Source organism: Eutrigla gurnardus (assembly GCF_963514095.1).
Source record: "Eutrigla gurnardus genome assembly, chromosome: 13".
Classification (NCBI taxonomy): Eukaryota; Metazoa; Chordata; class Actinopteri; order Perciformes; family Triglidae; genus Eutrigla; species Eutrigla gurnardus.
The window spans coordinates 4745810-4762601 of record NC_139936.1 but is presented as its reverse complement, the minus strand read 5'-3'; the positions used below and the strand labels follow the sequence as shown (position 1 = coordinate 4762601).

At 42.8% G+C, this 16792-nt stretch overlaps 1 protein-coding gene across 2 annotated transcripts; it reads right to left on the bottom strand.

Annotated features, from left to right (window-relative positions):
• Positions 1 to 8370: 8370 nt before the first annotated feature.
• Positions 8371 to 16179, bottom strand: stc1 (stanniocalcin 1). 2 transcript variants are annotated; one of them, XM_084025195.1, is made up of 4 exons: positions 15687 to 16179; positions 13775 to 13914; positions 13423 to 13634; positions 8371 to 12787 (listed from the first exon to the last, which is right to left on the bottom strand). In XM_084025195.1, the coding sequence occupies exons 1-4, from the start codon at positions 15802 to 15804 to the stop codon at positions 12487 to 12489; spliced, it is 771 nt and encodes a 256-aa protein (XP_083881321.1). In that variant the 5' UTR covers positions 15805 to 16179; the 3' UTR covers positions 8371 to 12486. The 2 variants fall into 2 exon arrangements, with proteins under 2 accessions (XP_083881321.1, XP_083881320.1); XM_084025194.1 differs by having other exon boundaries at positions 13775 to 13917; positions 15687 to 16171.
• Positions 16180 to 16792: the final 613 nt, after the last annotated feature.

The window sequence follows — 16792 nt, the reverse complement described above, 5'->3', positions numbered from 1 at the left end:
CCCAAATGTATTTTCTTATTATTATCAGGGCTGCAGAGCTCTTTAGAGGCCGGACGTTTCTCTGCACTGACTGATGAGTGAGGGGGCATGGGGGGGATTTAAGTCAGCCAAGGGTCCGGCTAGAGAGAGAGAGACACACACACACACACACATAGAGAGAGAGAGAGAGATCTGTCACCCCTCTCCAAAACACCGGCCAACACCCAGCCTGCCCTGCGCGCGCTCCTTCTCTTCTCACCTTACAGGAACACCTCACATCAAAAACACCCGTCTGTCTGCGCGAGGAGGTGAGACCGACCAGGCTCGATTAGGAAGCTGATTCATTAGAGCACTGGCTTCATATTGGAGTTATACACTTTTTTTTTTAACCTTTTTAAAACATGTTTTTTTTTCAGTCATTTTAGTAGCAGGGGGTTGCTTACTGAACATTTTTATTATTTCTAAAGTAGCCATATTTATAAAAATGTAGGATATATTTTTTAAAAAACTTTTTTTTTTTCGTGGATTTCCCACACTTTATGAACTAAAACATTGAATTTGTGGCTACTTTTGCATCATTAGAAACAAGTGAAACTGACCCAGATTGATTAACCTGTTTAAAAAAAACAAGGAGGGGGGGTCGTTTATTCAGGGTGCACCCCAACCACGCTTCTGGTCCACCAAGTAAAGCCACTTTAATCTGCACACAGGTCCTCGGGGGTTGAGTGATCTTAGGTGATGTCGAGCAGCTTTTACCATCAACATTGTTTTCCTGCCGCGTTATTAGTGTTCTCAGGCCACAACAAACAGTAACATTATACCTGATGTTGTGGAAGTGGAGAGGCGGCGGCGCCAGCCTGCGATGCTTGACTGAGGCCGAGACGCGCGTCCTCGCAGACAGGAACCAGGACAGACGCGGCCTGTCCCACTGGGGGGGACACTAGGGGGGGTTATTTGAGGACAGAGTGCTGGAATGGGATGGTTCAGTGATGACACTTTGAACACAAACTTATTAAATGTTTCACATGTTTACCTGTGTGATTCCTGTTTCATTATTTAGAAATGATCCAATCATTATGGGTTTGTCTGATTATCCATTAATTGATTAATTAATTAATTAATTAATGGTCATTAGCTGTAGGCTATGTTCAGCAAGCAACTGAGCTGAACCTGATCAAAAGACTCAACTGCTTTCGAATTTCAGTTGTCGTGTTGTTAAAATCACCAATAACCTTATGTTAAAATAACCAATGATAAATAAAATAAATAAATAAATAAAAATTCTAATAAAAACAATGTCAAGTCACACACCCTCATAGTTCATCAGCTCCAGGTAACAACCCTCATCCATGTCTCTGTAAAAAATTAGAAATGTATGAATAAGAATAAAGAGTAATACAATCATTTAAGATCCTATACTGTTGGGCAGAGACCTTACACCAAGATTAGCTGAACATGACAGGATCCTAATGGATCAGTCTGGACACCAGTGAGAATCCTGGGAGTAATGTCTTATACAGCCGGTCCACACGGGGGAGCCAGTGAGTTCATTGAATCAAGGAGGTAGACAGAAGAAGTAATAAGTGACGGGTGTTGGTCAATCAGACACGTGGCTGTGGAGCGTAGTCTTAAAAACAAAGTCAAATATAAGTTTAACTGGAGTGCAAGGACGTTTAGGTGAAGAGAAGACTCAAGAGAACATTATTTTATCATGAACCAAGACAGAATCAGTGTTTCACGACTAGATAGTCTCCAGGTGAGGAGGTGCTGGGCTCAGGTGCAGGTTGGGTCAACAGTCACCTGGACGCCTGGAAGCAGAAAGTCACTGCAGATGTTCTTACAAGTGAATCTCCAATGGTGAGGCTGGTTGGAGGAGAGTGGACGGTGGAGGAAATAGCAATGGTTGGAGGACAGTGGACAGAGAGGGGGAAGGAGACTCGGTGTGGCTGGTTGGAGGGCTGGATATGCCAAGAGAGGTCATGCAGGTCAAGGATGTCGTTTCTGTTTTCCAATGTGACGGTTTGGAGAGGACCCTCCCTCTCCTGCTACTATACTGACCTGGGCTCCTGGTGGGACGGTTGGAGTCCAGCTGACCGGGGCTTTGGGTCCAGCCCCGGAGGGATGAAGGCACTGGTGGCAAGATGATGGAGCTCATGGACTTCTCAGCTTCCTGGATCTGATGGAAGGAGGAGATTCCAGCTCTGCAGCATCATCAGATGGAGAGGTGAGTGGAGCCGGGGTTCGTAGATGAGGTGGGCTGTGGAACCGGGGCCATAGTGGCTGGGTGGTAGGGACTTTAGAGCTCTGGCATCTTTTCATTGGTGCAGACAGGATCCTGGTCAGAAGGGTCAAATCTCCAACAATACATGTTTAACTATACTTTTTAAAACCATAAGAGTGATCACTATAATGGGGGCTATTGTTTGTTCGTATGCAGATCTGCAACTGGGTAATATTTATGTTGTCCAATGTCAAGACTCTGTGATCATGTGACTATATGATATGAAATATCATTTGTGGGGCTGTCATTACTTATGCGTTGGTCAGAATCAGCAGTATTTTTTGTTTTTTGGCCCGTAGTTGGAAGTTGTACGTGAACCAAATGGAAACCTCTCTAATCGGTGCTATAGAAATAGTAATATAATCTTAATCAGAGCCACAGATGCTGCCGTCTTCCCATCATGCATCATGCCATGACAGGCTTTCAGCCTATACATTTAGGTACTATACTATACTTGCCATCATGCACCGACTCACCACTACAACCTGTTGAGACTGTCTTCCACAATAGAAAAGTGTTGTATAAATACTCTTTGAAAAAATGAGGCTGATGTTCTCGACCAGTTAGATCTGTGCTCTGGTCAAATTTGGGTGGAGTCAAGCAGGCAGTTTGCTTAGAACATAGAAAATTTGTAGAAGTCACCCAAGTGCCACTAGAGGTCACTGTGTCTGAGGATGAACTTAAACCTGCTGCAGACTCACGTCTCACAGGCCTCTCTGTGTGGAACCTGTTGTTCCTCTTGCTTTGGAATACATATAGAATAAAGTGGAGTGCCCTGTTTGCTGTATAACTGCATCATCCTCGGTTTGATTACAATAAAGCCCCCAAAAAACCTTTAAAATAGAAATACAAAAATGCATTTGGTAGTTTGTTTTATGTGGTCTTGTCCATGCTGCTTCAGCTGCTCTCTCAGTCCTGATTTGTCTTAAATAATGCTGAAAATTGTATTGCAATGCTTTGATATTGACATTTTACTGACACACCAAGAAACCTGAACTTCAAAAGCAGAGGGAATGTGAGTTGTTTGACACCTTGGGGATTTCAGGGTGTCCGGTTTGATGGCTAAATGACTTAATCGCTGCAGCGGTGTTCTCCGGAGGCTGGAAGCAACGCTCCCCATCGGAGTTTCTGACTCCCGTTCCTTAAAATCAAAGCCTGTCCTATTGATTCCACCATTTGTCCCCTCGCTGTAACACAAGAAGCTCTCTAAGTACAGTTTACCACAAAATACCCCTAATTCATCATGGGGCAAAAAGGGAGGCTGATAGCAGCTGAAAGAGCAGACGGAGTTGACTTGAAACTGATCCTTCCTGTGGCCGACACGCAACCGAAGATACTCATCAGAACGTGATGTGACACTGACGTTTCCTTGCAGTTAGAGCGTAGACTGGTTGTATTATCCAAGGTCTATAGAGGGACTCTGAAGCTGAACGGTGAATTACTTCCTCAGGCAGTATGTGGGTCATTGTTACCCACATCAGTGTTTGTGTTTTAATAATGAGCATACTTACTGTCACCTGCGTCACCTACAAAACTCTACATCTGACCAGATAAGTGTTCCTGTATCATCTCCTGCTCTTCTGCACTACAGAAGATTTAAAGTCCCACTTTTACTTTTTTATTTGTGTAGCTGCTTGTGCAAGAGTGAATGCTGAGCCGTGATGTAGATATTCATTTACATATTTTGCCAATAATTGTACACTTTTTATAAGTCCCGCCCCCTTTGTTCAGGCCCCTTCATTCAGACCCCTTCGTTCAGACCCCTTCGTTCAGACCCCTTTGTTCTTGCCCCTTCGTTCTGGCCCCTTCATTCAGGCCCCTTCGTTCTGGCCCCTTCTTTCAGACCCCTTCGTTCAGACCCCTTCGCTCAGACCCCTTCGGTCAGACCCCTTCGTTCAGACCCCTCCGCTCAGGCCCCTTCGTTCAGACCCCTCCGCTCAGACCCCTTGGTTCAGGCCCCTTCGTTAAGACCCCTTCGTTAAGACCCCTTGGTTCAGGCCCCTTCGTTCAGACCCCTCCGCTCAGACCCCTTCGTTCAGGCCCCTTCGTTCAGACCCCTTCGTTAAGACCCCTTGGTTCAGGCCCCTTGGTTCAGACCCCTTCGTTAAGACCCCTTGGTTTAGGCCCCTTGGTTCAGACCCCTCCGCTCAGACCCCTTGGTTCAGACCCCTTCGTTAAGACCCCTTGGTTCAGGCCCCTTCGTTCAGACCCCTTGGTTCAGGCCCCTTCGTTCAGGCCCCTTCGTTCAGACCCCTTCGTTCTTACCCCTTCGTTCAGGCCCCTTCGTTCAGACCCCTCCGCTCAGGCCCCTTCGTTCAGGCCCCTTCGTTCAGACCCCTTCGTTAAGACCCCTTCGTTCGGGCCCCTTGAATGTATTCATTACTATCGGTATGTTACGAGAATTTCAAGTAATATAACAGAACGTGTTTCTGAATAGAATCACATACTTAACCTTTAATTTGTAGATGCTGGATGAGGCTTTAATTTAGTTTCCTCTGAGGCATTTGGCGAAACATCCTTTGTTGTGGTCATGTTTCCGCCAATTTAGAGCCAAATACTTTCAGATTAGAGTGACGTGTCACCTGATCCATCATGGTTTTACATGTTAATTATTACTTTCTTGGTAGTGATGCAGCTGCATCATGTTGATGCTGCACGGATATATCGTGCAGCCCTGTTCATCATTGTGTTTCAACACATGGAAAATATCTAAATGTTCTAGTTTGCGTGTCTTTAACAGCACATTTAAGTGGATGTTGTTTTAAAAAGCACATGGATAAGGAACAGATGGATTACAATAACAATGACATTTTAAAATGACCGTTTAAATGTGTTTTTATTACAATTGATTAGCTGTGTCTGTGTGCAGAAAAGAAACTGGTGAAACCTGTTTTCAGCCACTAGATGTCTCTGCTGCACTGTGTTAATTCCAAGGGCCTCAGGAAAAGGATGAATTCACCCACACTTGATCAATAAGTGAGAAAATATCATGCATTCATCGCCACTCAGGTTCATCCTCTCCAGAAGATGTGATTGTTTGCATTGTGTGGAACATGTCTTCATCCGCATTTGTTCACCGTTCAGTTGCTGAGCTGCAAGAGGAAGCAACATGAGAGTGACTGAATGTGATGCTCAGTTGATTGAAAATTGAAAGGAACCTTCATTTTTTTACCTTAAAAAATACACAAGTACATGTTTAATGGTATTAAGCATATCCAGCAGCAGCAGCAACAACAAAAAAACAACGTTTGCATCTGTTTCCAAGACAAATCTATGCTTTGGCAGAAAAGGAAAATGCTCTGTTTCATCTCTTCTCCCTGCCACTTCACTCAAATTTGATCTAATTTTCCTTTCCCGTCCTTGGGTATTTCCCCACAGAAATGAAGGGATGGTGATTGCCGGGTAAGATTGGAGTGCATCTAATCTTCCACTGCTCTCAGTCATACTCCATTTCACTGCACATCTAATTTGTCACACTGCTGATGAATATGCCACAAGTTTCATGGGAAAAGAGAAGGACATAATGAATATAAAACACACTGGGAGAGGGGAGAGGCAATCGCCGCACCGCACTCACCACAGCGCATTGTTCATTTGTCCCATTAAATCGCTGACACTGTGCATGCACCACGGATGCGTTGCTCTCCTCCTTCACAATTTGACGAAGAGGTTAAAACAATGACAAACAAAGGGTGGCTTTGTTGCGTTCCTGCAGCTTGCAGGCAGAAGCTCATTAGTGATCATTGACTGCAGGGTCACTCTGCTGGTCCAAGGAGAGCATACATCACCTCTCAATGCTGTGGAAGAAATGCAGGCATTTACTCTCATGTTTCAGCAACACTGCGAGCATTGCAGATGTACTTTACAGACGTGCATGTGCAGAAGCTTTATACAACATAACAGCATAACGTTGGATCTGATCGCTCAAACGGAGCATTGTTTCATTACCAGCTTTAAAAAGCATTAACAAAGAAAACACACACACACACACAAGCAGATGGTATGAATTGCATCTGCATAATTATATTCTAATTTCGTCATTATTCATCATTACTCTGGTTGTGATTGTCAGGGCGGCGATGCACTCGGCAGCAGTCCAAGCAACAGGCAACAAAGTGAATAGGCAGGGTCAAAAATCTGTTCAAATGTTTCCTGGCAACAAGACGTTTCTGTGTGTTGAAGGCAGCACTTCCAACCCAATTGCTTTATAAAAAAAAAATAAAAAAAAGTTGCCCACAACAGAGCTGCAGCTATGTAACTGGACTGAAATAAAAGAGGCTCAAGCCCGGAGACAGATGTTTAAAATGACCGTATGGAAATATTCAAAAGCGGCGTTCTGTCCATCACACTTGTGCTAAATTCATTGATGAGCCGGAGAGTGAGTGTCTCTTTAAAGGAGGGCGATGATAGAATCTGTGTGCAGAGCTGCTGCATCACCTATCCATGAGACTGGAGAGCGGCTGATGAGAAAGCCCTTCAGGACTCGTCTCTAAATAGGCATGAAATTATATCTCCCTCTGACTGAGATTAGCGTCCATGGAGCCTTTTTTTTTTTTTTTTTGCGTTCTGCCCCCTCTTTTCCTCAGGCTCTCCAACCAAACGGAGCGCTTTGCAGTTTCAGCTCGTTTTCTGTTCAAGTTTAAGAAAGTTCATTTTTCATCAGGAGGTGCTCTCCGAGTCCTTCATCTTCCCCGTCGCGTCGGTCCTGCAGGATGCGTGAAACCGCGTTTAATATCCATCACAATACGATTTTTTTCTACCTCAAAGAAACTGATAAAAAAAAAAATCTTCAGGGAAAAGCTGAATTATAGATTTGAATCCACATGTGGCTCATTCGGCTCCAAAGTGAAGTCGCAGCCCGAGGACGGCAACAAAGAAGCCACTCTAATGTCACCAAAGTGGAAAATCATAAAAATTCAGAACAAAGGAAGTCCCTTTACTGTACAGCCTCTTCTGTAACTCTAGAATATAGGGAGAATAGCAGAACGGAGAGCTGTGTGTTCTCACACCAGCTCTGCAGTTCAGCTCTGTGGAGCGTTGTAGCTTCTTTCAGGTCATTGTTTTGGTTTACGCCCTCGTAGCTCTAAAGTGCCCCTGCATGGCTAGCACTGACCGGTGGATGAGGGCTAGCTGGGAGGCTAACGCTGCAAGATAAAATATGAATACATATATTAAATACAGTGTGATGTAATTGTGACCCGCCACGGCAAAACCAGCAACAAGTCGGCTGGGACGAAATCACGTAAACGACGAAATATGCTTATTTTTTTGTTTTCAAAATTAGTGATTTTCGTTTTTTTTTTTGCAGAATGTGCAAGTTGAGATCATGAAGAAGCCACTCCATGTTTCAGCTAACAGTATTGTTCTAGTAGTGCATGTAGCTATGTAGCATTATATTGCGAAAGCTGCATTTGTTCATGTAGCATTTGATAAGAAGCCAGCGTATAAACCAGGAGGCCCCGAGTCTACGCTCTCCAAGTGGGAAGTTATTATTGCCATTGAGTGACGAGACTATCACGCCAAGATATTCTACGTTATAATCCATTCCACATGACTTGGCTGATGATCAGGGTTGTAATTGTCTCAACTGAAGATTTGGGAAACGCTAGGATCTTTTAGATTTAGAACCGTTTCTGGGGACGTTTGGGACGATGGCAACCTGAGGACTGAATCTGTTTCTATTTTCCATCTCTGCTGAGGAATTCAGAAATGCTAATAGCCCTGGATATTATGGCGGGGTGACTCAGCGATCCAGAAAGTCCAGCAGAAGTGTTTCGGTCACGCAGGATCGACACTTTAGCAAAAAGTTGGCGGTTGTGGCAGTTTGGTCCATGTGTCATCACGTGTCTCGTGGTTTTTGAGGAGACCCGTGAACACGTTCTCAAACATCTCAAATAATAAATTGGTCTCTTAAGCCCAATTGGTCGGAGGAGGGAAAACTTTACTCAGTTTTCTTGCATATTTGGGGTTTTGCTGATAATCAGAGAGACACTTTTCTGACAATTTTAAGGTGGCTGACGGAGAACATAGAGGCCTAAAAGGAATTTCAAAAACCAAAAGCCGCGAGCGATAACGGATCCGAATGAGCGAAAACAGGGAGCAAAGCAACATATTTCATACCATATGCCAGATATGATAAATATTTTATTTCTGATCAGCAAAAGACACACAATTGATGCATTTGTATCTTTCATGACTTTTCAGTACAGAGGAAAAAAACCCAAACATATACACAGTATGGGTATATATGTATATGGGTATATTTTAAAGTGCAAGTGATTCACAAGGGTCAATCATGCGTTACATAGCATCTGTATCAGGAACTTCAGTAACCTCCTTAAATCCTCGATAACGTTTTTGAATCTGATAGTAAAATAACTGTCAATTATATATATATATATATATATATATATATATATATATATATATATATATGAATACAAAATAAACTTTACTAGTCACTGAAGCCTTTTTGATTTAGTTTTAAGCACAACATTTATCTAGTTCAAGTCTTGAGAGGAAAAGAGTACCATGAAGTGCCAGAAGTGAGGGAGTCTTTAGTCTCTAGTGTTTGACAGGAGAAGCAGTTTCACAAAGCTCACCACGGGTCAGTTTAATAACGCTCCAGTACCACCTTAAGCACCCGATACGCTTGTATTCAAATCTTAAACAGAAAGGAAGCTGAGAGCCTCAGACACCTTTCTCACTTCTTCTTTTCAGCCTTCTCGGGGTCTCGCCTAACTTTGGGCACGTCCTCCTCGGAAAAACAGACATTCAGTTTACAGGTACATTCTCTGAAATTACCGTTACATTTGACTTTGTGAGGAAACAGTCAATTTGCCCTTTTTTGACAAATATATTTTGACACAAAGAAAAAAATAAATATGAAGACACGGTTAGACAATCGGATGTTTTGGGTTGTGGACTGACTCTGAGCTCGCTGTGTGTTGACAGGGCCGAGTGGCCGGCAGAGGGGGTTGGTGGTGGTGGTGGTGGTGGTGGTGGGTGGGGGGGGACGTAGCAGTTTAGCAGCAGCTGTTGGGTGTTGGATTTACCCATGGACAACAGAGATACAGACATTATGTATCAATAGTACATGAAGAAAAGCCCTGACCCTTCAGGATGCGAAATATTCAAACTGATTTCAACTCACCGGGTAAATAAAACATGTCTCGGTTGCACATGTGCAGAATGTTTCAATGCCCTTTATAGTGGTTAAGATGCAAAGTGCATATTTAACATAACATAGTAAGCGAGGGTATACTACAGTGTGACTATAGCTCTTAACTTCCCAAGTGATTTTCCTTCAGAACTGCTGTCCTTTTCGCACCAAACGACACAAAAAGAAATGCACATATTTACAGAAAAAAAGAAACACCAGTTTACAAAACAAAAAACAAAACACAGAAAGCAAATATAGAGGAGCGATGCCCTCGACGCTGTGAGCTGCTGCGGCTTTATTCACACAGCATCAGCTGGCACTGAATGAAATAAAGGTCAATTTCTGTGTTGCTGTGAATCCTTTTTGTGTGAGATTATTGCATAGTTTGGAATTCTTAACATAGCTGTTAAATTGACACTGACATCTCGTTTTTCTGGTCTGTGCTTATCAATCCAGGACAATATATAAATCTGCTTTTCTTTTGCAAAACAGGGCTGGGTTCAATTCCCTTTTCATAAAATCAAAACTATATTTTCAAATTTTGATCTAAAACTATTCTCAGATCTTTGCAAGGTTTGCATTTTTTTTTACAGAAGGGGTCAGACGGTGAAACTGAACCCAGCCCCGGTTCCAACTTCATCTCATCTATATCATCTATATTGCATTTTCATTTGTGCACAAACGCGATTTCCTGTCAGACAGAAACTAACATAAGCCACTGATTATCGCCACATCTACCTACCAGGCACAAGATAAAACAAACACCAGCACGGCTCTGCACTTATCTCCTGATTTCTCAATGATTGTCTCGATCCCTGAAGGCCATGAACGTGCAGTTTGGTCTGCAAACGTGTTCAGATGTTCGTATGTTGTTTTTTGGGGAAAGAGAATATTCTGACTGGATGAAGTGGTGACTTTTAGTTGCATTGATGCACAGTTACACACGGGAGCTTCCTACCTACTGAGACAGCCCAACACCTGAGTGTCATTTTAACTGAATTCAAACAACCGGACAATATAGGGTTTTATCGCGGATCGTGATGAAGACAATAAAACAACCCAATAATGTTAATTTCCATCATGGGATAATCTTAAATATCCACAGTAACTTGAAAAGTACAAAAAATGTTTAATTTATTTATCCTCTATTAATCCAGGGAGACCACATGGTTTCTGATCATCTTAAAGATGATTGTTTTTCACTAAAAAAGTGACACCAGTGTGTTTAAATCCAATTTTAAGCATTTTAAGGGGATAATATCGTAAATTATTTTTGCCAGGATAATTGCAGATACCTCAGTGTTTACTCCTCTGATGCGTGTCGTCATTTTCCTTGCATCTTTCCCGTCTCTGTCTCTCCCATATAATATCAGAACTGACAAAATAACATAAAAAAATAAATAATAACAGGAAAGAAATGCAAGAGATGACAGTAATCGATTAGGAGTGATCTATGTAGACATCTTTAGGAAAATGAAGAAGATAAGCGCCGCAAACTAGTGCAGAAAACTGAAATAAAATCTGATGTTGGTGTTTGTTTTATGCTGTGATGAAACCCGGTCCTCAATAACGTGCACAAGCTTCTAGCAGCTGCAATGACGACCAGAAAAGTGTCAAACTGAAGCTATCGTTTTGTGTTGTGGTCCCTTGTAACACCCATAAAGAAGATCACCTGACCTGAATGACCAACCGTGTTCCCCTATGGCCAGCACAGAGTCATGACATGGGTCCCATTCAGTCACCAGAGTGGCAGCTCACCTTTTTTTTTTTTCTTTTTCTTTTTTTTGGCATAGAGCTCATGTTCAAATAGGAGCCGTGACTGAACTGCTTTTTTTTTTTTTTTTTAAATCTGTAAACTAATTAATAACTACAATAACGCAATTAAATAATATAGTAGGAAAATAAATATCATTCCAACAAGGCTTTTTTTTTTCTCTTTTAAATAGTCACTCTATCTCGACACTGGAAGCCAGCGTGTATATGTCACGATATTCACCTCAGAGAATGACATCATCAGTCTGAGACGACGGTGAGCCATCAGCCAATCGGCTGCTGCACATACACGACTGCCTCACGCTGGGTTAAGATCATGGATACAGATCCCACTAAACATGGTCCCACATATTCCATAGAGCTCAACAGTCATATGCATTACAAGTGTCTGGATACAAGATATGCAAAATTGACTTTTTTCTGATATAGTTAAGACTTGGCCACGACCTGGACGATCCGTATCTGCAGGACGATGATTTAAAACACATGACCAATGGCTACATCTGTCATCAGAAAAAAAATAAAACAATTATAAGTGCTATAAGCTATACGCTATTTTGGTATTTCATGAATAGCATTCAGGGCAGTTTGAAGTTTTTTTTGGTCAGTTTAAGGTTACTCAAAGGTTATCGTGAAACCTACAGACCTCACTCCTTTAGAGGGCTAGCTATGGCTGTCTCAGATAACTTGGTATACAGTACGTTTATCCGTTATGTTGGTCAGAAAATAGATATGAAACTCACAATTTGACTTGGCGTCACATCTAACAATAATTTCCCCATTCCTATCAATGAACTAATAATAATCCAACTACTGATTTCTATTCGTGAACAAATGTCGGGATTATGAGGTGCCGTTTTTTTTTTTTTTTTGTCTTTTTAAAGTACGGATTTGTGCTCTAAAGGCGTGAAACACTATGGCTGTGTTTTTCTTTTCTCTTTGTTTTTTTTTGTTTGGAAAACACTTCACCTCTCTGTCGGAGGAGGTGAAGAGGAGCGAACAGGACCACGTCGCACAGCCACATGTTCAACACTAACTGTGATCGGACTCAATGGAGGGGGGGGGTTGTCTCAAGCCTAAAGTGTAGGATATACAATATAACAACAACCAAACTCTGATATCGACTCTATGGGCGTTCCGGCATTCCCTAGAGGTGCATATTTCTGTAACTTCCAGTCTAGCGGAGGAATGGATTTAATCACCCCTAGGGAATAGAGGAGCTTTTCGTGATGTTTTTTTTTTTTTTTTTTTTTGAGGAGCGTGTGGAGTTTTTCTGAATCTGGGGTGGAAGTTAGGAGCTGTCACCGGCGGAGCGCTTTTTGCCAAAATGACTGGCAGGGTCTCTGTTTCGCAGATTAGGCTGGATCTTGTACATATGGGGACCCATGGACCAGCGCCAGCTCCCACGGCCCTCCACTCCAGTTGGGATGGCGGCAGCTGCAGCCACAGCAGTGGATGGGCAGGGCTTGTTCTGCAGCAGCTGAATAAGCATGGTCATCTCTGGGCCCAGCCGCGACACCATGCTGGTCCTAACGCGGTCCACGGTGTCCTCATCGCAGTCCATCAGGCTCTGTAGCAGCTTCCCATAAAACCTAGGACGGCAAAAACACGGCATCACAGAATGTCTTTTTAAGAGCTTAAAAACCCCCACATATATTCCTGTTGTACCTGCTAACAGTTAAAATCTAAATAGGTATCTCTACGCATATGCACACACATGCTCTTCAGTCTGACGTCAGCCATATGGGAGTGACCATCCCTTCTCCCGTCACTACTAAGCCTCGTGCTTCGCCCTCCTAACTATTTTCTATCCACTCCCAAACTGCAGTCCTACACGTATTACAACAACAATGGGAACCCAAAGACTTGATATTCCCGTTTCATTTTCCTTCATTGTATGAAAGAATGCATGAAGCAGATGCTTAACCGAAACATGGAAAATCAATACAAATTTAGCCATTTGTTTTGCTGCATAACTCGGGGGTCAAGTGTGGTTTTTAGCAGGATTCAAACTTGTCATTCCCTTAAAACTGGCAGCTGTATTTACTGACTGATTACTGCTCTTGGGTTTTTTTTGTTTTTTTTTTAAATCTGCTCTGGAAACAAAGAGCCTGTTGAACATCATTAGCTTCACGCCACTTAATAAATCTCAGTACAACGTGTACCGCTGCCACCACATCAACTCGTTTTTTTCCTAAAGTGTTTACACAGGAGAGGAAGAGCTCACCTATTGGGGAAGTGACTTGGTAGCTGTGCCACTTCGCCAATAGCATCTGGATTCGATCGGGCTACAGTGCAGATATCCAGCTTGCTGTAACACTCCTCTTGGACCTCAGATATCATTCTTTGGAAGGTGGAGCAGCGGCGAATGGTGGGGAATGCCTTCGAGGTGATGCCATTGGCAATGCACTTAAGGCTCTCCTTCACAAATGCTTTACCCTGTAAAAACACAGCAGTGCTTCACACATTCTTGCCCTGACAGTTACACCCATGTAATCCTACACAAGCTCAAGTGTATGTGCTAGGGTAGAGAAAAACTCAATGTCTTTGTCGTGGAAATGAATTTAAAGTGTATATACCTGAGTGTCAAATTTAGCAGCACTGTATAGGAAGGACTTGCAGATGTCATGCATGCCATCTGTGTCACAAGTCGAGTTCTCCAGGCAGGCGAAGGCTCCGCAGCCAACTTGGAGGGCACCGTTGAGACAGCGTGCCACATCTGCTGTGGGCACAGAGAATGAACCATCAGCAGGGGTAGCCAACAGTAGGGTTTTTTTTTTTTTTTTTTTCTTCTCGCTGGGAATCACTGCACAGTCACTGAGCTCATTACGCGAGGGGGGTTGCCAAGGGTTTCGGGCTCGAGAGAAAAAAATGCGGCGAACAAAAGAGAATTTTCATACTTTGGTGATTCACAAAAGACGTACAGTCACTCGGGGGGCAAACAGTGACTTGACTGGAGATTGGACACCTTACAAGTCGGAGAGTCTCGGACACTATTTGGCACGACTGCACTTTTCTCTTGGCAGGGACCTTTATTCCACTGTTTGGTTCTTTTCAGCAGAGCTTGGATGAACAGCACCAGAAATACCAAAGAGTTTACTGAAAATTGTTGGCGTGCCTGTAGACACACACACACTTGTACCACTGACACACACACACACACACTCGTACATTCACACACACGCTGCCACCAAGCCCTGTCTTCAATTTTTTACACAAGCTGTAACTGTCAAGCTGAATTTAAGGACTCCAAGACACTTTAATATTCTCAGCTATTAACCAACACATGTCACAGTGTCCAGTTAAATATGTAGAAATGATCCCACCAACATCTACATAATGGAACACATGTTGAGAAAAAATGCTGCCATATTCATTTCCGGAGCGTCACATGACTGGAATAGTGATGAGGCTGATTAACCCGCCAGATCCCTATCTTTGTAATAAAATCACAGCTATAGCCTGCAACACCATTCGGTTCCAAACCTGACCTCGGCCATAAGGAACACAGCTCTAAATCCATGCAACCGGCTTGAAATTTCACACCACGAAAAATACAAAAAAAAGAAATCAGCCATAAAACATAATCTGCAAAATCGGTGCATCCAAATAGTTGGCTCTCCTTATTCTCCGTCCAAGAAAATCCATCGAGATGGCAAGCAGCCCGACTCAAATCCTCCATTAAGAAATGTCACCGTGGAGCCTAAGCCTAGTTGGCAGACTTTGAATCTGGGGCCCCATGTTGACCTGCACAGTCAGATAAAGTCTGCCTGCCATCGGGGACCAGAGATTGTTCCCAAAATACAGAGGGTGAGCCGCAAATCTTATGATGATGATGATGATGAAGCATTTCCTGCAGAAAGGGAATCAGCACCCCCCCCCCCCCCCCCCTGCTGCCTTTTTTATCACTGTACCTTTTGTGTTAAAAAGGAAAAGTCAACATTTCAATGAAGCCTTGCGGCTTCACGCTTTGCAGTGTCATTTCATGATAATGTGTTCGGGGAGATTATGACTCAGGCCTTTCCTCTAATTGGAATAGAAATGCATTCATGTATCCAAAAAGAGACAAGCAGGGTGCACAAATACAGTATTTTAATTCTGACTTGAAGGCTACACAGGAAGCTTTGTGCTTTATGCACTGAACCCCCCCCCCTCCACAAGTCCACTATGCAGCAGCTAAAGCCCCGAGGAAGAGACTACCAGCATGACACAGCCTGCACTCTCAGGTGTCAGCACCGAGCTCCGTGCTCATCTGTTGCCGGCAGGACACCGGCAAAAAAAAACCACCGCGTTAATCCCGCAGGCTTTATCCATGACTCAACGCTCGTTTACACAGAAAGGCTGCATAGGCCAAAAAGAATATATATATATATATATGAGGGGGAGAAAAGCGAGAAAACCTGTGCATTGTGGAAATGGTGTGTGTAAAAAAAAAAAAAAGAGCAAGCAGTGCACTCTGAGATATGCAGATGGAGGCAGCGTGTTACTTACAAGGGCTATTGGCAGAAAAGCGCGTTCTCCTGGGCGAATAAGACTCGTTTTGATCCAGTTCGTATGCAGATGCGTTCAGCACCATCAGGAGAAAAAGTCCAGTCCTCAAAGGCAGCATCGTCCTCTCAACACAGATAATACAACTAAATGCAAAGATTTAGTGCTCCTGCTATGTGTGTGTAATTCAGAAGAACGACGCTCCAAAAGATTATGATTTATAAAAAAAAAAAAAAAAAAAAGCTTCCGCGACGCCGGGAAAAAACTCAATGAAACGCGGGGCGATCACAAGTAGGAAGCTGGCAGCGACGTCTTCACACCGGACTCCTCGCTGCGCGCTGCACTTGCATGACAGATAGCGCCGATGTCAAGTCTGCACGGGTTTATATGGGAGCGCTGAACATTACGAGGACTGCGTGTGGGCCAATCAGAACGCAGCATTCAAGACCGTGGTCCTGCTCTCTCCACTACTAATTGATAAAAAAAAAGAAAAGAAAAAGAAGAAAATCATTTAACAACGGCAACTCTGCGTGGAGAATCCAGGCGTTATTTCTCATATTTATCCTAAGGAACAAAATATATATATATATAAAAAAATATATATATTTTTTAAATTTAAAAGTTACCCCCAAGGAGACATTTTTAAAATCACCCCTATACACAATCACCTGTCATCACCATCATGAGGTGATTCTTAAAAAAAAAACCTGGAATATATTGATTGATGGATGAGTTATCTTAACATTTTATATAAAAGAAGCATTAGTTTAATAGGAATATGAGTTGTATTTGTCACATTAAGTCATGCTTCCATAACTAATATGAAAGGGGTTGTGTATTTCTTTTAAATGTATGTTGTATTTCTGCATTTCCTTATGAGATTTATTGTTGAATTTATTGGAATAAATGATGAGCTAGGTCCATAATGCGGATGAGTGTATGTTCGGTACAGACCGAACAATACCTCTCTAAAGGCAACGAGATTTCCCGCATCTAGAAGTAATCTCTAACGTTAGTCTATAGCCTTATATAATGTATAATATAAAGTTTAACATGAAACTTGGAGCTTCATTCATACATATTGAGCAACACAAGACATTCTGGGCGTT

Coding starts and splice junctions, on each gene's coding strand:
- stc1 (XM_084025194.1), bottom strand. CDS start 15,804: ATGCTGCCTTTGAGGACTGGACTTTTTCTCCTGATGGTGCTGAACGCA. Junction 13,918..15,686: donor CTTTTCTGCCAATAGCCCTT/GTAAGTAACACG, acceptor CTGTGCCCACAG/CAGATGTGGCACGCTGTCTC. Junction 13,635..13,774: donor CTGCTAAATTTGACACTCAG/GTATATACACTT, acceptor GTGTTTTTACAG/GGTAAAGCATTTGTGAAGGA.